At 42.1% G+C, this 24,240-nt stretch overlaps 1 protein-coding gene across 2 annotated transcripts in view; it reads right to left on the bottom strand.

The window, feature by feature from the left end:
- The window catches only part of Eml6 (EMAP like 6), a 332,332-nt gene that overhangs the window by 141,719 nt on the left and 166,373 nt on the right, over positions 1-24,240 (bottom strand). For both annotated transcript variants that reach the window (XM_029558630.1, XM_017795582.2), the window contains exon 8: positions 1,792-1,993. In XM_029558630.1, coding sequence (XP_029414490.1) covers positions 1,792-1,993 — 202 coding nt within the window. The remainder of the gene's footprint in view (positions 1-1,791; positions 1,994-24,240) is intronic.

Genomic DNA, 24,240 nt, shown 5'->3' on the forward strand with positions numbered 1-24,240 from the left:
CTATTCAGCCTAAAGCTTAGGATAGTCTCTCAATACCTCATCCATTATTCATGACCCCATGCTGTTTTTAGCCTTGTACTATTTTAAGTAATGTAAGCTTGCTTTACCAGGATGAAGAAGCCATCACTCTTACTAAATGGTACTATCCCTACAGAGCTGCTAAGCTAACCTTTCTCAACCCTTCTTCAACTTCAATATTCTACAAAAATACATTTAAAATTTTAGCCAAATTAACTGTTGAAAGGAATACAACAGATTCTGTCAGTCACACTTCCTCAGCAATGGTTATAGCTCTGAGAGTCAACACATCTCTAAAAATATAAAAGTCAAATTTTCATGAAATTTTTCCTTTCTGGATGTGTGTGAACTGAGTCACGCAGGTGTTTGGATAACATTGTTATGCTCGCTAATGCCTTCAGACAGATGTTTAAATATTTGGTCCAGAGTTTACTATCATATGAGGGTCAGCCAATAATATCTACTCCAAGAAAAAGGAGTCAAGAGATGCACACAGCAAATGAGCATTTACTTTGCATGAGAAGTCAACAGTAACTGTTTCCACTGAAATTAATGAGGGTTTTGTGCTTTGTAGAAACTAAAACCCCAGAATTGAGTAGACTACACTTTGATTAGATACCAAAATACAAAAAGTGGAAAAAAAAAGCAGTGACTTTTAGTATTATCTACAATGTACCATTTCAGCTTCTAAAATTCAGAAGCAATAATTCATAGATGGATTGATAACTCTCCTTCACTCTCTCTGACTCTCTGTGGCCTATGTGATGTTGAGCACATTTAAAGATTATGCATATTACAATACTGAAGTCAGTGGAATAGTTTTCAGAAAACTTACTCATTTTAGTCAATATTGTGCTCTCAAAGAATAATAGATGATCCATAGCAAGAACCATGGAAACCCTAACAAAATTGCCTCTTCTCAGAATTCAGTAGCATTCTTTGTTTAAAGACATTGTCCAAATCCCTATTTGAGAATTTACAATGAAATAATTTTCTCAGGCTAAAGACAATTTTAAAATCAAGTCTGAGGGTTTTACAAGGAAAGGGGGGTATCTCTGATTAAACTATAAATGGCAAAGGCCAGGCATGATGGCACACAGCTTTAACTCCAGCCCTTGGCAGACAGAGGCAGGAGGATCTCTGTGAGTTCAAGGTCAGCCTAGTCTACATAGTGAGTTTCAGGTCAGCCAGGGCTACATAGTGGACCCTGTCTCAAATCCTCCCCCCCCACCCCAGCCAAATGGCCAAGCAGTCCCCTTTAGCAGACATCTGATCTTACCACAAGGAGTGTGTTTGGCTCCTGTCTTGAACTAGCTGGACAAGAACCTAAATGGGAGTTACATGTTTTCACTTCTAAGATTTTCATGATTTAAGATGAGCCAAAAAAGATAATATGCGAGGACTGGAGAGATGGCTCAGTGGTTGAGAGCATTGGCTGCTCTTGCAGAAGACCCCGGTTCTGTTCCCAGTACCCACATGGTGGCTAACAACCATCAGTAAGGGGAATCCAATGCCCTCCTCCGACCTCTGAGGGCATTGCATGACATGGGTGCACTTACATACATGTAAGCAATACACTCATATACATAAAAAGATAACATGCTAAGAAGGCAGATAGCACTGAGCTAAACTCCTCACTCACTTCCTCATTCAGAGTATGTGGCCCTACACTATCGTTAATCCTTCAGTAACAAGAAATTTGTGCAAAAAAAAATCTGTTATCCCAAGAAGTCAGTAGTCATTGAGGGGAAGGTGGCTGTAGCTGAGCCTCACCTGACAGAGCGGTCGTCACTGCCTGTCACAGCCAGGGGCTTCTTGGGGTGCAAAGCCAGAGCCCAGAGCTCCCCCTCACAGTGGCCCTGCAGGATCAGCATCGGCTTATCCCGCTCTCGCACGATCACTTCAAATATCTCACTGTCCTGGGTCCCTGCTAGAAGGCGGTCTGCTTTCCAGCACACGCTCCGGATGGAGAGGCCTGCCAGAAACAAGAGAAAGCACTTCTTCACATGCAGTAAAGCCATCACATGCAGTGATTCTGCTTCCACCAAGCCAGCACCTGATGCCACACATTCAAACAGCACCAGAGAGGAAGACTCCCTTCCATTCACCATTCTGTGTCACTTTTATACATATTGGTCACACCTTGTGACCTTGTTTGCTAGAGTGACCCCTCTTTCTTGTCTGATTTAGGAAACCTTTACATTTTTATTGCAAGACATTTAAAAAAATTTTTTATTTATTTTATGTGTATGCATTTATTGCCTGTGTGTAGATAAGTGCACCTGTGTCATGCAATGCTCGCAGAAGACAGAAGAGGCAGTCAGATCCCCTGGAACTGGAGTTACGGACAGTTGTTAGCTGCCACGTGAGTGCTGGGATTTGAACCCCGGTCCTCTGCAAGAACAGTCAATGTTCTTAACTGCTGAGCCATCTCTCTAGCCCTGCAAGACATATTTTAAGTACTGCATTCTAAAAAGTAGAGAATAAATCAGACGTTATGAAAGCCTAACCTTCCTTGAAACAATTACCTTTTGATTGGCTTCTGTAGGATAACATGCTTAACTTACACATGGGTAATACTACAGAATAGTTAATTATCATACTAGACAAGGTTAGTATGCACTTAATAAGAATTTAGACTCAGTCTACTGGATAAACAGATGTATTTTGTCCCAGAAATATGCAAAGTGAACTAATTTCAGTATCAAAATTGCAGTATGCATATGTTGGTGAAGATGCTGTTCCTCCCTGTCTGGACTGATGGAGTCTTCCCTAAAACAGATATTCTCTTCACATGCATCCCGCATTTTCTGTGGCATTCCATGTGCTCTAGGCACATCCTTGCTAGTCTGCTTCAGCTTTGATCTCTGGCCTCTTGTGGTCCATTCAATTCCCTACTAAGTGTCTTATCTGTTGACTTATAGAGGGACTCTTCTCATATCTGAGTTAGAAATACACAAGAAATTCCATTTTCTAACTCTTTTGAAACAAGGCTAGGCTGCACTATGCTTGGTAATCTGAATTGCCTCCTAAGCAGGCTTATGTGGTAGACCCAGGATTCACTCCTGCTCTGTACCTGATTGGCTAGATGCCCAAGGCAGAATATTTAACTCTTGGGGGAGCAAAGGCATATATGGACTCTAATTTTGAATACCATGCAATTTGTCATCCAAATCTGAGTCCCTTTGAAAGTAGAAGTTATAAAAACAGTTGTTTATATAATCTAAAAAGAAATTTATTGACATAGAATGTAGTTTTACTATGTTGAAAGACCTATAAAAGACCTCTTGCAGAGGACCTGGGTTTGGTTCCCAGCACCCATATGGAAGCTAAGAACTGTCCATAATTCCGTTCCAGGGGATCCAACACCCTCTTTTGATTTCCATGGGCATTGCATGCACGTGGTGTACTTACATATATGCAGGCAAAACACTCATACACATAATATGAAAATTAAAAAAAACTTTTAAAATGTATGGGAGTAACTAAATGCTTTCTTATTAGACTTAAGCTCCACTTCACTGGATGCAATCCATACCTGATGCCATTATCAGGGTTAAGAACCTGTGGCTGGACAGGTCATGGGCCCTACGGGAGAATCTACTACGAATATGGACATAGTATTCTACTATGGACATAGTATTAAAATGACTGCCAATGACTTATTGTTACACCCATAGATTAGTGCATCTCTCGGTCCTCATCAGAGAAGCTTCTTTTTGCAGTAGAAGGAAATTATCACAGAGACCCACAACTGGTTAATGTGCAGACTAGAGTGCTCAGCCCTAAATGGGACCTCTATATCACCACCAACCCCACTCCACCAAGGTTCATGGATCCTAAGGACGATGGGGAAGAAAGATTTTAAGATCCAGAAATAATGAATGACTACAAGGAATCAGTTTTCCAGACAGCAGAGCAGTTGCACATATGAACTCATAGCAGTTGTGACAGCATGCACAAAACGTGCTTGATCTCAGGCCAGTCAAAATTCCAGCATGGAGGTAGAGGTGGGCATGAACATCCACTCCTACCCAAGGAGCACATGACAGCTGCTGGGAGAGGAAGAGTCAGTTTTCTCTAGGGGTGTGGCCCTGTAGGTCAACCACATCCAGGCCTGGTTCCATACTCAAGAGTATTTGAGCAACACAAATTACTTGATGGGGCAAAAGAAGTAACACAAGGTTGGATGGGTTGGGAGGTAGGAGCAGATCTGGAAGGAGTTGGGGGAGGGGGCTAATATGATCAAAGTACATTGTATGAAACTCCCAAAGAAATCATAAAAATAAGTATAAAATTTTTCAAACAAAATTCTACTAACATTTTTCTAAAAAGGAAATTTGAGGGTAATAGGAATAAATAGAGCACAGAGGACTCTTAGAACAGTGACACTATAATGTTAAGTATGTGTCATTATGCACTTGTCAAAGTCCATAGGTGAACACAGCACTAAGGGACCCCCTCATGTGAACTGTGGCCTTTGGGTCATAATATCATGTCACTATAGGCTCATCAACTGTACCACTGTGGTGGGATGGTGATAGTCCAGAGGCTATGCCTGTGTGGGGAGAGAGTGTACAGGAACTTTCTGTACCTCCTGCTCAGTTTTATGATGACCCAAACCTACTCCAAAAAATAAAATCTGTTTTTAAAAATCTATGACGAATACTAAGACAGATGGGATACTGGAACAGCAGGTGGGGTAATCTGGAATTTAAGACTCCTTAGCCATAATCCTCATTTGTGATCTTCAAAGGATAAAATGAGACAGTGCATTTATTTCTTTTCCAGTTTTTCTTTTTCTGAGGCACAGGGCTATTATGTGGGGTCACTCTCCTTACTCCTCGCTTTGACATCATTCCTTGTCCTGAGGTGGAAGGAAGCACAGAGGCAGATGTGTTTCCCCCACTGTGGCTGGTGAGCAGAGACTCTTAGCAATGGCAAGTTCAGGGTCAGTCTTCCCTTGCACTCCTCAGAACCCACCCTCAAAGATGGGAAGGAAGAGGGTAGCAGCATTTGGGTAGGACTATCAGGTGATAGCACAAGCACTGGGCAGCCAAGAAGTCAATCTGCCCTGTAGCAAACAGTGCTTCTCCACAGTTCTTCCCTTACATTTGTATGGCCCATATTTTTATTAGAGAAATGTATGGTACTTCTTCAGAAATATTAACCAATAGAGTTAATGACTTTCCAACATCAGCAAGAAACATCATATCGCTCCCTTAGTTGCAGACAATGAGTTTCTTCCCTATCCCCAGTACCTGACACAGTGGCTGGCAGATCATAGACCTCAATGATAGTTGTTGATCAAATAAGCAGCATCAAATCCACAAAAACTTCTTGAGTATTTGAAAGTATGAAGGAATAAATATACTATGCTGTTACTCAGAACATTCAAAAGAAGAGAGATATACTCATTCATCCTTTCACTGAGAAAAAAATTTAAACACCTACTACGTGTTAGCACTGGAATTCAAAACAAAACAAGCTAATCTTCCTGATTTCATTCATTTGTATGCAGGCATCTATACACCAAAACCAACCAAAATTATACATGTCTATATATGCATATACATTACATACTTCAGTAAATGTGTTAAATAGTCAAACCACAGACTTTTCATAATTTCTCTGATGGTTCAAGTCATATCAGCACATACATACACATACATGCATGCACCAGAACATGAATATACACATACATGTACCAGCACACACATATACACACTTGCATGCACCAGGATGCATGCGTGCACGCACACACACACACGATACATATACATACACACTCGCACCAGCACACGTGCGCACACACACAGAAGCTCAGGAACCAAGATGAACTTTCCAGCTCCACAGAGACTGATGAGCCTGTCAACATGATACCCAGTATCCTCAGACTGCACCTAGAGAGCTCCTCCACTCCTTAGAGGCACTCCACTGTCTAGCACGGACAGGACTGGGGAACGCAGATGAAGAAATGGGGCAGAGGCTCCTACCTACTTTCCAGTCAGTGTCTCACAATCTGTGTTTTAATAGATTTCCTTGAAAAAACCAACATGGAAACGTCACACTTAGCAAAGGCAATGGGGCTAAATTGACAAGGGCTGTGTTTGGGCAAATATGGAAGAAGAAGAGGAGGGGTGAGAAAAGAGAAAGCAGAGGGGAGGAGGGGCAGAAAACAGCATACTTTCATCACTTATAACAAACTTAGTGAGCTGTAAACATTTTCTCTCAGAGATAAACTCAGGCTCTCCACACACACTTCTTTTCTTTGAACAGATACATTACTGTTTGCCATAACAGGCTAGTTTACCTCAGGGACCTATCGCCAGGTCACAGCTATGACAGTGGGTCACTCTCATCCCAAGATAACCATTTTAAATAGAAATTACTTCCTTAGGACACAACAGTGGATAGAGCTTTGTATTCAAGCTTCCTAGTAGCACCCTACTTCATCATTTGAAACCTAACTGCTCCTCTGTGTGCCAGTGGTGGAAAGACTCACACAGCCTCTTCTGGACCATCTGAGAGGCCCTGCCGTGACATGGCTGACGGCACTTCCCTTCTCCTGTCTGTCCAGGCTCAGTTTTTCACTTCCGTAAGTATAGAGAACAGGAATGCAATCATGGAATCCTAGCTGGACTGGCCAAGACCGCCCCTGCATTGGGAAGTAATTAAGTTGTCTCTGCTTCTTTACCTTCTGCTCTGGGAGTCAGGAAAATAAGCTATTGTTTGGCATAGAAATTCAATAGTGAGATGCAATTCAGGAAAAGTTTTCTAAGTATTTAAAGCCAGAGAGATGCTCCTTCTTTAAGATGCAAACTGCAGGTATTTTTGGACAGCATGATGAGAGGTCTGTTTGCAAACCCTGCCCTTTTATGCAGGGAGCTGAGAAACGTGGGGCTCTGGCCCTGAGCTTGGTACATGTGGACAGCAGATGGCAGTAGAGAGCAAACAACCCATTAAACCTGAAAATCCCCTAAGGCAGAGACCAAGCTCTTGTTGGGCTTTCCCCTTGGTTTTATATTCCCACTAGAAAGTGGAAAACAATGTCCTTCTAACACTCTGCTACAGTCCTGAAGCTGGCTTGGGAGAGCTGCTCTGTGAATATCAACTGTCTTAGTTTGTTTCTCCATTGCTGTGACAAAACATTCTGATGAATGCCAACTTGAGGAGGAAAGGGTTTATTTTGTCTTATATTGCCTGGGTCACAGTTCATTAGGGAGCCCAAGGTAGGAACTCAGGCAGGAACCTGGAGGCAGGAGCTGGAGCACAGGCCATGGAGGAATGCTGCTTACTGGCTTGCTCCCCTGGCCCCCCACTCAACCTTCTTTCTTAAACAACACAGGCCCCTGCCCAGGGGTGGCACCACCCACAGTGGGCTGGGCCCTCCCACATAACTCAGTAATCAAGAAGATGCCTCATAGAGATGGCCACAGGCTAGTCCAATGGAGGCAATTCCCAATTGAGGTTCCTTCAACCCAGGTGTATCAAGTTGACACTAAAGCTATCCAGCACAGGAGAGCTGGTCTGTGAATATCAACACAGACCTCATTACTAAAAGGGCAAAGCTTAGTTTCCATCAGCTGATTGAATAGATGGATTTGTACTCCAGCCTCTCCCAGGTGTGGGACACAGCAAGTTATTTCATCTCTCACATCTTGGGTTCCACATCTGTGAGGTGAAGAGAACTCTGCACTCCCACTTCACAGCACTGCGTGACTTTAACACCAACACGCCATGAGCCTGACACATAAGTAATTAATCAGTAGAAATTATTATTTTAAACAGCAGATCTTTATGCATTGTAAAGGTGTGGCTTTTTAAAATTAAGTTCATATTTTGATGTGGAAAGTCACCTAACTCTAAAGATGTTACCACACATGCTTTCTTGAGTCTCAGCTAGGAAGTTGTGTTACAACCGATGAGTGTTCTTTTATTATTTTGATGTGCTGGTACTGCAAAATCTTAGGTGATAAGGTGATGGCTACATGCAGAGAATTACTAGAGCAATAACATGGCCTTTCTCCCAGTTATTTGGCTAGAGAAAGGCAGCTAGCAGCAAGGAAGGGCTTGGTACTTAAATCATGTTCTTAAAGTTGCTCAAAGGCCTGAGAACATGGCAAAGACCTAGGGTGATCCTTCCCAACTCTTTCTGTGCATCACACCCTTCTCAAAGAATAAAGTGAAAAGAACTCAAGGAAGATACCTGGCATTGGCCTCTGGCCTCCACAGAAAAACACATGGGGTGTGCACCCTCACACATGTGCATACACAGGCATACCCCTCACACACATGTGTGCATGTGCACACAGTTTATGTTACTTACCAAATCACAGAGCAATCAATAGTAAATAAGATTCAAGCAGTTCAAAACTGAAGCACACATGCTTACCACAGAAGGTATGTTTCTTACCTCTGTGAATGTACCCAAGATGGGAGCAAAGGCTATATAACAGGGTGATTGCTATCTCCTAAAAACCCAACCTTACTAAGGCTGAAATTCCAAGGCCTGCCTGGAGTGAGATAGCCAGCAATAAGAGAATGAGATTTCACTCAGACCAAATCCTACTTAAAGGAAGCAGAGATCACCTAGGAAGTCTAAAGCCAGGTCCTGGAAGCTCCTGGCACGGACAGTTTGTCTGATGCCTGCAAGATAATTCTGAGGGCAGAGCTGAGAAACAACAGGAAAGACGCGACCCTGCATCTCCCAAGGGTTGTCAGCAAAGACAACTCAGGGACAAGATTGACCTTGTGAATTTTGGAACTCAGCAAAAAATGGAAGTGTAGGGCTCCTTGTTTTAAAAAATGATTAAGAAATAGTTGACTAACCAGGTAATAGCTAATGCCTGTAATCCCGGCACTCGGGAGACTGAAGCAAGAGGATAATCAAAAGTTCAAGGATAACCTCGTTATGAGATTCTGTCTCAAGGAAGGAAGGAAGGGAGGAAGAGACTAAAGTAACAAGTGCATAGTCACATTTTGAGGCAAATGAGTAAACACTGGAAATTATTAAGAGACAGACAGTAACCTTGTAAGATTCAGAAACCTGTGATAAGAGCACATAGAAACCAATCACCCGGCATCTGCCACCCCATCAGCTCCACAGCCAGGAGCAGGTGAGCCTGTCCTTCATAGGGAACACATGAGGCAAGCTCTCCATACAGATGCTGGAGAGTTTCAATATCCTCACAGGCTTGTGGCACACTTAAATAAGTACCTGCACGGTAGCCCTGTTTTGGGGAAAGGAGCTCATACCACCTCCCCAGCAAATCCCCAGAGTGCTATATCCAGGGGCCAATTTGAAAAGGAAGCTACTCTCTGAATTTTGGCAGAACCCCATGCATATACCTATCTTTGGGACCCCACAGATATTCCATTGCACTGGCTTGAAGAGTCACTGCCTTGCAAATCCAACTTAACCCAGCAGCTGGAGGACATGGGTGTTGCTTAGAGAAAGGGAGTGTACCACAGAGGATTAGAGGGTACAGTCCTTGAGAACTAGGAGATCGGGAGCATGCTGAGACCAAAAGTATGGCCACCAATGTGTGGACTTGTGCCAGTTCTACAACTGAAAGGAGGAGCCCAGTTTCCACCACATTTCCTGTGCCACCCCCCACCCCCACCCTGTGATGAGGTACCTGTGGTTCACAGGGTACAGAGGGAATACCAGTGGTTCACAGGGTACAGAGGGAATACCAGTGGTTCACAGGGTACAGAGGGAATACCAATGGTTCACAGGGTACAGAGGGAATACCAGTGGTTCCTACTGCTGCCTAACCCTCAGGCATACGCTGAAGGCTCCTTGACTCCAACTGCTACAAGTTCCCCTGAGCCAGCCTAACACTGAAGTGGCAATGGGGAACTGGGGCTCCTGCCAACACTCAGCTTACATGGTTCCTGCCATTGCCTCAGACCCCACTGCCCATGCACTATTGTCAGGACTGAGTGTGACCACCATACTGGAGGTGCTGCAGTGTCTGCCGCCACTGCTCTCTGTGCAGCATCTGGGCCAGCACCACTGACTGGTCACTACTTCATATCCTTAACCACTGCTGGGTCCACCAGAGCCAGAAGCCTTTGTATGAGCAGACTTAGCATCAATGGTGGCTGAGGACACCTCTATTTTCTGATTAGGGCCACCACTCCCATTGCAAGAGCAGATACACAGTGAGTTCTGCACACCCACTGCTGTGTGTACCACTCCCGCCTGAGCTACTCATGTCCTCTTGTGTAGCCCACAGAAATGGTGGGTCTCTGACCTCATTGTGATACACACTATGGCAAGAATCATTAATTACAGCCAAAGAGGCTACACAGAGACTATACAACTATATAGCCACAGTGCCCGCCAGAAACAAAGTCAGCAACACATAGCAAATAACAAATTCAGGGAAAGCTGCTTAATAAGATGATTACCCGCATAAAAGAACTAAAGATAAGTTATTCACTACATATTCAAATTTCAATATAGCAGCACAAGAAATATGAAAAACATGGTAATATGATGCCTCCAGAAGAACACAATGTCAAAGCCCAAAGAAATCAACATAGATGCAATGCATGGTAAAAAGAAACGAGAGCCAAGAGAATCTATTAGATAAATGAAACTAGAGAGACAATGCAGGACACAAGTGAGGAATTCTGCAGAGATTCTGAAAGGGAACCAAATGGAAATCTTGGAAAGGAAGAGCTCAGTAACTGAAATGGAAATACAGTCAAAAGTCTAAACAGCAGCTAGAGCCAGCAGAAGGAAGGACACATGAACTTGAGAACAGGTCTTTTGAAATACTGAAAAAGGGTGGGTTCACTGCTTGGCATGTGCAAGGTCTTGGGTTCAATCCCCAGCACCAGACACAAAAACAATTTTAAGGGAGTAGCGGGAGGAAGGAGAGGAAGAAATAATGATGGAGGAAGAGACGGAGAAAAAAATTTCCTTTGATACCGTTAAATGAACAAATTTCTGCATTTATGAATACTCAAAGGAAAAGAGAAACCAGGACATAGAAAATATTTTCAGTGATAGAAAAAAAAAAAACTCTTCCTTAATCACAGGAGGCGATATGGACATCCATGTACAGGAGGCTTATAATACCTCAAATAGATATGACCAGGAGAAATCTTCACCAGAGCACAACATACTCCCACTACCAGAAGTATAAGTCAAAAGAATTTTAAAATCTGTAAGAGACAAGTACCAAGTGAACGTAAGGGTGCCTGCAATAGACTAACCTCAGATACCTCAGCAGAAATGGTACAGGCCGGAACAGAATGGAACAAACAAAATGGAACTACAGTCCTGAGAGAAAGTGACTGCCAACCCAAGATACTAACTATACTTAGCAAGGCCAGTCTTCAGAAATGAAGGAAAAATAACAAGATCTCATGACAAGGAAAAACTGAAGCAATTCATGATTACCAGTAGAGCCTTAACAAAGATGCTTAAGAGTTGGGGAGGGGAGGTAGCTGTCAGTGGAGTACTTCCCATGTAAGCAGGACATGATTCCAAAGCACCAGGGAAAAATAAACAAAAACAAAAAAGCCACAATGAGATTACACCAAACTAAATGTTTCTGTACAGAAAAAGAGTCAATCAAGGGAGCAGAGAGACAACCTAGAGAATGGGAGAAGATATTTTCCAACTATTCATCTGCCAGAAGGTTAATATCCAGAATATATAAGGAATCAAAAAAAAACCCCCAGGAAAAACCTTTAGTCTAATTTTAAAATGGGCAAATGAGCTGATAAATTTTAAATATTTTATTTATTATTTTATGTATATGAGTGTATTGCCTGCATGTTTGTAAATACACCCATATCATAAACTGCCCATGGAGGTCAGAAGTAGTAGTCAGATCCCCTGGACCTGGGGATCTGGTTGTTAGCCATCATGTGGGTGCTGAGAATAGAATCTGGGTCCTCTGTAAGAGCAGCCAGTGCTCTTAACTGCTAAGCTATCTCTCCAGCTGCTTGAATAGATAATTTTAAAAGAGTACTATAGCCAACAAGTGTATGAAAAATGCTCACTGTATCTAGGTATGAGGGAAATGGAAACCACAATGACAAACCATCTTACGCTGTTAGAAGGGCTACTACAGAAAATAAATGACAAATGTTCATGAGTAAGGGAACTCTCATTCACATGGTGGCAATGTGACATGCAGTCTTTATGGAGAACATTGTAGAGGGTCTTTAAAAACTAAAAACAGATCTACCATATGATCCTGCTAGCCTACTCTAGTATATCCAAAGGACATGAAATCAGCATACTAAACACATGCTGCACACCCATGTTTACTGCAGCACTGTTCACAACAGCTAACATGGAATCAGCGGAGGTACCCATCAACAGATGAGCGGATGAAGATGTGACTCTCTTAGCGTCTTTTCCTGTTGCTGTGATAAAATACCTAGACAAAAGCAACTCAAGGGAGAAAGGTTTATCCTGGCTCATAGTTCAAGGGTGCAGTCCACCATGACGGGGAAGTCACAGTGGCAGGAACCTGAGGCAGTGCGTCACATCGCACCCACATCCAGGAACACAGAGCAACGCATGCATGCTGCAGCTCAGGTCACTTTCTCCATTTTACTCAGTCCAGGGGCCCTTACCCAGGGAACTGACCCACCCACAGTGGGCAGGTCCTGCCACATCAATTAACCCCATCAAAGTCTCCAAGGTGATTCTAGACTCTAAGTTGACAATGAACACTAAGCATCACAGTGATATATAGTCACTGAAATATTATTCGACCACAAAGAAAAATGAAATCCTATAATTCATATCAACACTGAAAGAACTAGAGAATATTAAGTGGAATAAGCCTGGCACAGAAAGACAAGCATTAAATGTTCTCTCTTATATGTGAAACCAAAAAAAATTGATCTGAATGTTTAATAGTGATTACTAAAGTTTGGAAAGTTGTGTGTATGTGGTGGTGGTGGTGGGGATACATGATAGCCCAAAATAAAAACAAACTATTAAAAGGAAGATAACTATTTGTAATTCATCTCTCCAGTTTTTGGTTAAGGAGGACAGGCAAATAATTTCAAGACAGTAACAGCAACATTCTCAACCAAGTTCCTGAATACAGAGCCCTGCATAATCCCCAGATCTCAAGCCAAGAAGCTCCTCTGCCTAGAAGCTGTAAGAGACTAAATCAATCCCATCCTGTGTGTAGAGTGCTTAGCACAACATCCATTGCAGAGCAGATGTTCAGTAATGGGCCTTGCTGCAGAAGCCTCCAAAGGCCTCTCCACAGACTGGGCTGGGTTGATCCCCATCTCTTTGCAGGTCATCCTCACCTAGTCTTCCCTCACCCTGAGATTTATAGCCAGATTAAGAATCAGAGTTAGTTTCTACAAAAATCTCTTGTTATGTCAAAACTGCCCCCAACAGGATCCAAGATCGTACAGACAGACGAGAGCTGAAGGTTCCAAACACCCCACAGGACCCCAGAAGATAGAAACCCATGGTCTCTCAGCCAGAAAAGGAACACTCAGACTTTTATACGAAGACAGCTTGGGAAACGTGTTTACAGGGGAATTACCACAAAAAAGAAGAGCCAGCCAGCCCTTGCTCATCTGATAATATTACATACAGAGTTTGAGCAAACACAGGAGAACCTCCTGGCTGTCCCCAGTTCCCAACCCATATGCCTCTGTGTCACACCACAACCTTCTGTGCAGAACAGTGAGACAAGAAGGCCAGCCCGAAGGAGCATGGTAGGCATAGGGGCAGAGTGTGACAGAAGCCAAGGAGAGGGGATGGGAGGAATGAAGCCACCCAAGGGACCAGGAGAGCAGGATGTGCTTGCTATGTTTCTTTATAAACAGTGTTCTCACATTTGAGAGCTAGTCTTGAATATTTTACTTGGACTTGTCAGCTGCAACACGATCAACACTTGGAGCCAGATAATTCTTCATTGTAGACACTGTCCTGTGCAGTATAGGAGATTTAGCACATTTCTGACCTCTACCCATAAATGCCAAGCATACTCATGAAGTTGTAACAAGCCAAACTGTCTCCAGACAATGCCAAATGTCTTCTAGAGGGTGAAATCACTCCTGGTTGAGAAGTTCTAGGCTATATGACCAATAGTGTATTCCAAGAAAGAAAAATGGTAATAAGTGAATAGCAGGGAGGAAGAAGCTGGGCTCCCACCTCTACCTATCCCACCCTGCCCACATTTAGATAGGGAAAACTCTCTGAACACCTGACTGAGACGGATAAGGAGGGTCTATCTCTCCCTGGGGCAAAGAACAGGTGTTACACACTCTGAAAACCTGTTAATCACTCTTGGTGTCAATGATAAGTTCTTTAAGTTCCTATTGTAAACTGTCCATATACTTATTTTCTGTAAAAAAGTGAAGACGCTGAGGTAATCCGACGCCCTAACTGACAGCAGTTGAACTCTCCCTGGCTGCTCTGTCTGTCTTGAGCAAAAGGACTATTAGTCAAAGAGCAGGCTGGACTACCCATCTTTATGCCAGCACTCGCTATCTTGAACATTCTACAGATGCCTTGAGAAATGACACAACCATCACAGCTGATGGCCTACACTTCTAAAGATGCAGCCTCAGCCAGGGATGTTTGAAAAATTGTACCAGACTTTTTGCAAGGCTGTGACTGGTTCAAACACAAACTTTTGTGACTGTGACTGGTGTTAAAGAGGTGAGGGTAGGATTGGTTCAAATAGTCCTACCTTGCTTGGCAAGGTTAACAGACTGCTCAGGTCCAGTTTGTGAGTTAGATGACACTCTCCTGTGCTGTCTCCCTGGTGTTCCAACATTAGACCCAATAAAAGTATCTTTCAAGTTGTCTTTTCTTGCCTACTTTCAGCAGCACAGGCTGAGCTGATAACACCGAGAAAGCAGCAGAGAGATGGCAACAGTAGAGACAGCGGCGGCAGCAGCGGGGCCAAGCTCTGAGGAGTCAGCAGGCTGAGCTGCCAAAGCGTCAAGGCAGCAAGCTGAACGACAGCCGAAAAAGCAGCTCAGCAGTTCAGAGGCTGCCAGGACGAGATGGTGAAGGGTGGTGGAAGCAGAGACAGCAGACAGGGAGGGCTGCTGAGGCTGAAGAAGCCTAAAGGGCTCCATGAAGCCAGAGAGGGAAAGCCTTAGGCTGGAAGAGCTCTGGAGAGCTGCCAAGGACCTCAGACCCTGTGCCAAGATTTATAACTAACCAGTGTCAAGGGCTGAGGAATTCCAGATACCCAGGGCATGTACAGGGGCTGTCACACCAGAGGGCCCCACTTGCTGGTATTCCCACTGGTCTACTGCAGCCATCCATTGGCTATGGCTAAACAGCAAGGGAAACAAAAGCTGCAGAAGACCAGCCCTTCAAGATCTGACCCTTGCCTACCCACAGTTTCTGTCTGGATAGAGCAAAGAACCCCAGCCAACTGATTACATAGGCATGATATTCATTTCCCCAAATTCATTTTACAACCTCCTAGCCTAGTTCTTAGGAGCCAAGGGTAAACTCAGCATGTTGACATGAAGGAACCCAGCTGTCTGTCCTCCTCCTGCTATGTTGGCACCTGGTCCCCGGCAGGACCCTGTACTCCAGTAGGAATCTAGTGTTCACTCATCTGAGCTGTCTCCAGGTCTCCTACACATGCCAGCACTTGGGAGGCATCACGCTACAGAGATTCTCACCCCTGTTGTGAACACCACACAAGGTAAGTTAGACTGTATGATGTCATCTGGTGAAAAGTACTAACAAATCTGGAAGGAGGGATCAGGAGTACCAAGGGCCTGGAAGCAGAGGGTAATTTCAAATAATGTCAATCAAGGCAGGATTCACTGGAACAAAGGCTCTATGTGACGGTTCTAGATAAGCAGGCTCTGAGGACAATGCAGACAGAGGAATGCCTGTGCATGCAGAGGAAAAGGCATGAGCAGCCTGCTCTACCACAGAGCCACCAGGGCAGGCAAAGGAAAGGGCAGGGATGTGGGGCTGTCATAGGGACTTTGGATGTTGGAGAGAAATTGGGGACTTATTGCAGGATTCTGAAAAGAGAGGATGCGATTTGGCTTATACAAACATTGAACAATTCCTAGGGCTGCAGAGAGACCAGTAATCAAAGCAGGGACACAAATTATAAAGCAACACTTTTAATTTATGTGAAAGATAGTGGCCCAGATCAGGAGAGGGGCAGTGGACATGGTGACAGATGTAAAAAGAGGCATCTTGTGCCCTTCAGACCACAGCCTCCAACTCTTGCTCTATGATTGCCCTGATGCAGGAGTGCTCTGAATTCAGTTTATGGCTCATCAGATATAACAATGACTTAATAAGTGTGCATTTGTAATTAAACATACAGCCCTCACATAAAAAATGTAGTAATGGGTAAAGCAGACTTTCCAGAACTGCCTATCCTTTAGCACATATCTTAACAGCCCCTTAATAGATGTTTATTGAATGGATAAATAATTCATCTTATACTATGTGAATAACTGCTGTATTCCTTTAGACAGCATTATTTCTAACCATTATCTCCAAATATTCTACATGATAGAAGTAATTCATTTGGTCTTGCCACCAACAGGAGTCATTTTAAGCTTTGTTGTTTTACCCAGACCAACAATTTGCTTTTTAAAAAAATCAGATTCCAGATGTGTTGCTGAGCTTGGTGTGAGATGAGGTAACACCCTAGTCTGAAATCAACTCGGTGTTATTGATCCTGTGCTTCTTTCCCCTTGCCCATAAGGTAAGAGTTCCTATCCCTGACATCTAATCTCTCCCAGCTTGAAAATCCCAGAAGTTAATATTCTCTGAAACTGTGAACTCTGGCTGGGCCTCCTCACATATTTTGGATTTTGGATTTATGTGTCCAGGGAGATCCAAGGCCAAAATACCTTAAATCAAGCATTTCATTTTTCTTTTTCTTGAGACAAGATCATGTCATATAGCTCAGGTTGGCCTCAAATTCACGATCCTCCCTCTCCAACTCCCACGTGTTAGGATTAGGAGTGTGCAATACCACCATGCCCAGGTGAATAGAACATTTATATAGTGAAATGTATGCTTATTTAATAGCCTTATGCCAGTTCAGATCAGGTTTAGCTCCCAAATTACTCATAAAAACAATCTTTTGGTATCCATCCAATAAGCTGTTTGGTTTTCAGAACTGCAAATTAAAGATCCTGAATAAATTAAGTGGTTGATACCTATCATCATGTTGTGCTGTTGTTAAAGAGAAGATGTTGAACACTCAATTAGCAAAACTCTGTTTACTCATTAAAAGTATTACTATAACTAATGTGCTCCAAAACTCTTGACTGAGGAGGGCATCCATCAAGATGTGATGTGTCTTTGACTAAGCCTTGGGGAGGGTACGGCCAGGAGAACCCTTTGATTCTTGTTGATGTGTGACCCATCCCCAAGTTAACTCATTCTCACTCTAAAGTAGGGTTAACTGCTTTTACTGGAAGTCAAATATTTTAATTAGCTCAAACTTGACTACAAAGATGTAAGAGAAATGATTAATAGTATCTCTCTATAACAAAGTGGTATTGCTTTTCTAAATTTCACATTTATTATAGCTCATTTTAAAACTAATCTATCTTCATGTCTGACAATTAACAGTTATTAGAAGATGCAACTGTATGAAAAATCTTATACGAAAAACCTTGGAAATTGATAGATTTATTTCATAGCTTGAGAAGTCTCTAGAAGGAGCAATGGAGTCTTCATAGGTAGCAACAGTGGTTTTCACAATAATAAGGTCTTTATGAGGATGTGGATTTCCAAATGCTAATAAACAGCAACATACATTTATCTATCTATCTATCTATCTATCTATCTATCTATCTATCTATCCATCCATCCATCCATCCATCTATCTATCATCTATCTATCTATTAAGTTTATAAGCAAGAACACACTATGTAGCCCTGACTGGTCTGGAACTCCCCATATAGAACAAGATGGCCTCGAACTCACAGATATCTGCCTGCCTCTGCCTCCTGAGTGCTAGGATTAAAACACATGCCACCATGCCCAGCATCAGCCATTTCTTAACTTTAAATAATTTAAAATTTAAAATCTTTATTAATTTCTGTGTGTGTATGTGTATGTGTGTGCATGTGAGTATGCATGTGGAAATCACAGCACAGATTGCAGAAGTTGGTTTTCTCCTTCCATCGTGTAAATCCCAGGTATAGAACTCAGGTAATCAATCTTGGTAAGGGCCTTTACCCACTGGGCCATTTCACAGGCTCTAATATTCTCAAACATAAGAAACAAAGTATCAATACTGTGTCATGGGAACTGGAACATGACCATAATAATCTTCTTGCTGAGTTCATTTAGAAAGTCATTTTAATAAAATAAAAAACCTACTGTGTTTCTGTGGAAATGAAGTCAACAGTCATTGCTATCAAACAGCAGGAAGGTGAGGGAAAGTTCATTTACATCAAACGTTCTCGTGAAGATAAAACCATCCATCTGTGCATCTTCATGTCTGAACAAGGACGTTCTAGCACTGCTTTGCCTGAATCTTCTCTTTTTTTATTTTTATTTTTTGGTCTTTTTGAGACAGGGTCTCCCTGTATCCCCAGCTGTCCTGGGACTCACTGTGTAGACCAGGCTGGCCTTGAACTCACAGAGATCCATCTGTCTCTGCCTCCCAAGTGCTGGGATTAAAGGCGAGCATCACCTCTCTTTTTGAATGTACTTTGTTTCCATTTTTGAGGCAAAGAGAAGGTAGATTTCTTTCAGGTTGGGGCAAAGTGTGACCCTCTTCTGTCCACACTGCCTTCTTCTGTTTGCCCTTTCCCGACTCTTTCTATTCCTCTCCTTTAATGCCACACTCTACAAATGTTCAAAGGATCAGGGTCTGATATCACCTGGCTGAAGAGGGAACTAGCCAGAACATGATTGATACTTTGATTGCTTTTGATTTCCTCTTTAAACCTTTTATATTTTAATTCCTCCACTTGTGCTGGTGGCCTTGGGGCATACCTTCATGTGCTCTCAAGGACCTGCCTGTCACAGATTGCCAGAACTGGCCTCAATGGTCACAGCATGGAGCCAATTCTGAGACTCTTGATTTGAGCTGTGCAGTAGTTTGTGAACTTAACAGTCTCTTTCCTGGCTTCAGTATGAGTACAAGGCCAAATGGGGCAACACACAGCATGTCACCATGTCAGGGCTGTGTCTACACAGGATGAAGAATTCTCTAGTTGGGGCTGATATATCAGCAGGATTTGCTTGTTACCAACACTTGAAGCTTTTGGTTCTTCTGATTCTAGACATGTATTCTATTTTCCATCTTAGGGTTGGAATAAGAGCCAGTGTCAGTATACAGTGGACTTCTGTGACAGCACTGCCAAAAGTGTATCAGCTCAGGCACCCATGGGTCGGAGGGTTGCGGGGGGGGGGGGGAGTTACGAGGGTGTTACATGGATTTTTAAAAATTTATTATTTTTATTTACATGTATGAGTGTACTGACTGATGTATATACATGTGACTGTGTCCTGCAATGTCCATGGAGGTCAGAAAAAGGACTTGGATTTCCTTAGACCTGGAGTTACAAACAGTTGTTAGCCACCGTGTGGGTGCTGGGAATCAAACCTGGGTCCTCTACAACAGCAGTCAGTGCTCTTAACCACTAAGTCTTCTTTCCAGCCCCTAGATTATAGTATGTATTTGAATAGTTTGAACTTTCTTCAATGAGTTAAAAATCCATAGCATATTAACCTCATGATTTGGGCTAGCTCCTAACTTCTGTGAGTCAGGATCAAGGACGTAACAGCGGGTAGAAAAGTATAGCAAGGTGGATATCCTAAAAGACAGTCTAAGAGAGTGGGTCCCCACCTCCAATGGTATAGTGGCTCTGATCTCAGCCTACAGCCAGAGAGTGCCGAGTTCTGGCCTCCCTCTGGGCCTCCCTGTGGCAGAGGGCCTAAGAATACAGGGGACTGCCTGAGAGTGCACGGATCCTGCCTTCATGTGGTGGTGAGCTTCCCCTAATTGTGCCATACCCAGACCCCTACCTGGGATTTCATGAGGCCCCTTCCAAGGCCCCAGGACAGATCTGGCTTTGGTAGGTTAAGGCTGAGATCCGAGTAGACAGCCTGAGAGGGTGGATTTCAACTTGCATCAGTGTAGTGGCTCTGATCTCAGCAGACCTCCAGAGAGTGCTCAGTTCTGGCTTCCCTCTGGCCTTCCTCTGGCAGAGGGCCTGAGAATACAGGGGACTGCCTGAGAGCACCCAGAACCTGCCTCCACATGGTGATGAGCTTCCCTTAATTGCACCATACCCATCCCCCTACCTGAGATTTCATGAGTCCCCTCCCAAGGCCCAAGAAAGCCTAAGTATACCTAACTGGTGAATTGGGCTTCTGTGGGTACTCCTGAATAGCTGATCTGAAGCTATCAGTTCCCTCCAAATTAAACCTGAGAGAACCTGAACCCTGTACCAACCAGCTTTACATAACCAATAAAGAAAGGATCTAGGCATCCCGATAGTACAAACAGAAGCATACTTCAATTCTCATATCAGAATCATAAACAACAAAAGGAATTTGCATGACAAAATCACAATGAAAGAATAATAAAATGGAAAGACAAAACACTATGTGCCCACCAAACTCTACCAATCCTGTAGAAGAGTTCTACAAGGAGAACCCCCTAGAGATAACCCAGGACACTGAATTGAAAAGAACAATCATAAACATGATCAAGGAATTCGATGAATTTAAAGAAAACATGAAAATAAAAATCAAAGAGCTAAAAGAAGATAGGGATAAACTTCTGAATGAATTAACAAGAGAGATAGAAACATTGAAGAAAATTCAGGCAGAAATGAAGAAGGAAGTGCAAAACTCAATAAGCCAACTTAAAACAAGAGGGGAGAGCCTCACCTCTAGAATGAATGAAATGGAAAACAGAATATCAACACTGGAGGATAAAGTTGAAGAATTGGACCACTCAAGCAAAGAGGATGGAAAATTTAAAAAACACAGGGATGGAATATGCAAGAGATGAGGGACACTATGAAAAGACCAAATCTACAGATCACAGGAATAGAGGAAGGAGAAGAATTTTAGGTTAGTGGTACTGACCAGACCTTAAACAGGATTGTAGAAGAGAATTTCTCAAAATTAAGGAAAGATATCCCTATACAAACACAGGAAGCACATAGAACACCAAATAGACAGGATCAGAAAAGAAACTCCCCATGACATATAGTAAAAACACTAAATGTATAGAACAAAGAGAGAATACTAAAACCAACTAAAGAAAAACAAGTCATATACAAAGGAAAGCCCTTCAGAATTACAGCTGACTTATCAGTGCAAACTATGAAAGCCATAAGAGCCTGAACCAAGGTATTTCCAGTTATATATGACAATAGATGCCAGCCCAGAATACTTTACCCAGAAAAAATGTCTATTATAGTTGAGAGGGAAAGAAAAATCTTCCATGACATGAATAGCTTGAAAGACTACATGTCTATAAAACCAGCTCTTCAAAGAATACTTGAAGCAATACAGAGAGCAGAGAGAGAGAGAGAAACAACTATACCCCAGGGGCAATGAAAGAAAATAAATAAAGGTATAATCAAGGAAACACAAAATTAGAGAACACAGACCACAATCAAAATGATGGCAACCAATACATATCTTTCAATAACAAGCTTAAATATCAATGGACTGAACTCCCCAGTCAAAAGACACAGGCTAAGAGAATGATTAAGAAACAAAATCCATCTCTTTGCTCTCTGCAAGAAACCCATCTCACCTTCAAGGACAGGCACTACCTTAAGGTAAAAGGATAGAAAAGAATATCCGAAGCAAATGGCACTAAGAAACAAGCAGGGGTTGCAATTCAAATATCTGACAAAATAGACTTCAAAGTAAAATGAATCAAAACAGATAACAAGGGTCACATCATTCTGATCAAAGGAACAGTTAACCAAGAAGATATTACAATCCTTAACATATACGCATCAAACTCTGATGAACCCAAATTCATAAACACAACACTACAGGACTTTAAGACACAGATTTACCCCAACTCAGTAATAGTAGGGGACTTCAATACCCCACTATCTCCATTACACAGGTCAACTGGACAAAGAATAAACAGAGACGTCTGAATTAAATGATACCATACATCAAATGGACCTAACAGACATCTTTCGATTATTCCACCCAAACACCAAAGAATACACTTTTTACTCAGCACCTCAGGGAGCTTTTTCAAAAATTGACCACATACTGGGCCACAAGACAAACCTCAACAAATACAAAAATATGGAAATAATTCCATGCATTCTATCAGACCACAAAGCAATAAGGCTCAAAATCAACACTGGATGGAGCTCCAGTTACTACATGAACTTATGGCGATTGAACAACACACTCCCAAACAATGAGTGGGTCAAAGGAGAAATTAAGAAAGAAATAAAAGAATTCCTGGAATTCAACAAAAAGGACAATACAATACAATGCAACCTCTGGGACACATTCAAAGCAGTCCTAAGAGGGAAGTTTATAGCTCTAAGTGCCTACATTAAAAAATTGGAAAGAACCCAAATAAATGACCTACCACTGCAACTCAAGGCACTGGAAAGGCAAGAACAAATGAGACCCAAACCTAGGAGAATAGAAGAAATAACAAAAATCAGAGCAGAAATAAATGAAATAGAAACAAAGAAAATAATACAAAGAATTGATGAATCTAAGAGCTGGTTCTTTGAAAAGCTAAACAAGATAGACAGACCCTTAGAGCAGTTAACCAAAAGAAAGAGCAAACCCAAATCAACAGAATTAGAGGTGAAAGGGGAAACATCACAATAGAGACCCAAAAGATCCAGACCATTATAAGGGAATATTTTAAAAACCTATATGCTACTAAGTTTGAAAATGTGAAAGAAATGGATGGATATCTAAAATCATGGGAGCTACTAAAGTTAAACCAAGAACATATCAACAGTTTAAACAGACCCAAAACATATAAGGAAATTGAAACAGTAACACAAAGCCTCCCAACTGAAAAAAGCCCAGGCTTTTTTACAGCAGGATTCTACCAGACATTTAAATTATTCAAAATGATAGAAACAGAGGGAGAACTCCCAAATTCCTTCTATGAAGCCAGCATCACTCTAATACCCAAACCAGGTAAAGACACAACCAAAAAAGAAAACTATAGACCCATATCCTTAATGAACATAGATGCAAAAATTCTCAACAAAATACTTGCAAACTGCATACAGACACACATCAAAAAGATCATTCACCATGATCAAGAAGGTTTTATCCCAGAGATGCAGGGACGGTTCGATATACACAAGTCAATAAATATCATTAATCATATAAATGGACTCAAAGAGAAAAACCACATTGCCATCGCAATAGATGCAGAAAAGCCTTTTGACAAAATTCAGCATGCATTTATGTTCAAAATTCTAGAGAGAATTGGACTGGAGGGAACATACCTCAACATAATTAAAGCCATACATAACAAACCCACAGCCAACATCATTCTAAATGGAGAAAAACTGGCATTCTCACTAAAGCCAGGAACCAGACAAGGATGTCCACTATCTCCACTCCTTTTCAACACAGTGCTTGAAACTCTTGCTAGAGCAACACGACAGGAGAAGGAAATTAAAGGAGTAATAATTGGAAAAGAAGAGATCAAACTATCACTTTTTGTAGATGATATGATACTATACCTAAGAGATGACAAAAGTTCCACCAGAAAACTCCTAGAACTGATCAACACTTTCAGTATAGTAGCAGCTTATAAAATTAACCTTCCAATAACAAGCAATTGGAGAAAGAATACCGGAAAATGCTCCCATTCACAAATGCTTCAAAAAAATTAAAATATCTTGGAATAAATCTGACTGAAGACACCAAAGATCTCTACAACAAAAAATTTAAATCTTTAAAGAAAAAGATTGAGGAAGACACCAGAAAAATGGAACGACTTTCCATGCTCATGTGTTGGAAGGATTAATATTGTGAAAATGAAATGACCATCCTACCAAAAGCAATATATAGAATCAGTGCAATCCCAATCAAAATCCCCATGACATAACATACTTCACAGAATTAGAAAAAAAATCCTTAAATTTGTATGGAAGCACAAAAGACCCTGGATAGCCAAAGCAACCCTGAACACAAAGAGCAACGCTAGGGGGATTACTATACCAGACCTCAAAGTATACTGCAGAGCTATAGTCATAAAAACAGCATGGTAC

This window comes from Nannospalax galili, unplaced genomic scaffold (genome assembly GCF_000622305.1).
Source record: "Nannospalax galili isolate Female #2095 unplaced genomic scaffold, S.galili_v1.0 scaffold286, whole genome shotgun sequence".
Classification (NCBI taxonomy): Eukaryota; Metazoa; Chordata; class Mammalia; order Rodentia; family Spalacidae; genus Nannospalax; species Nannospalax galili.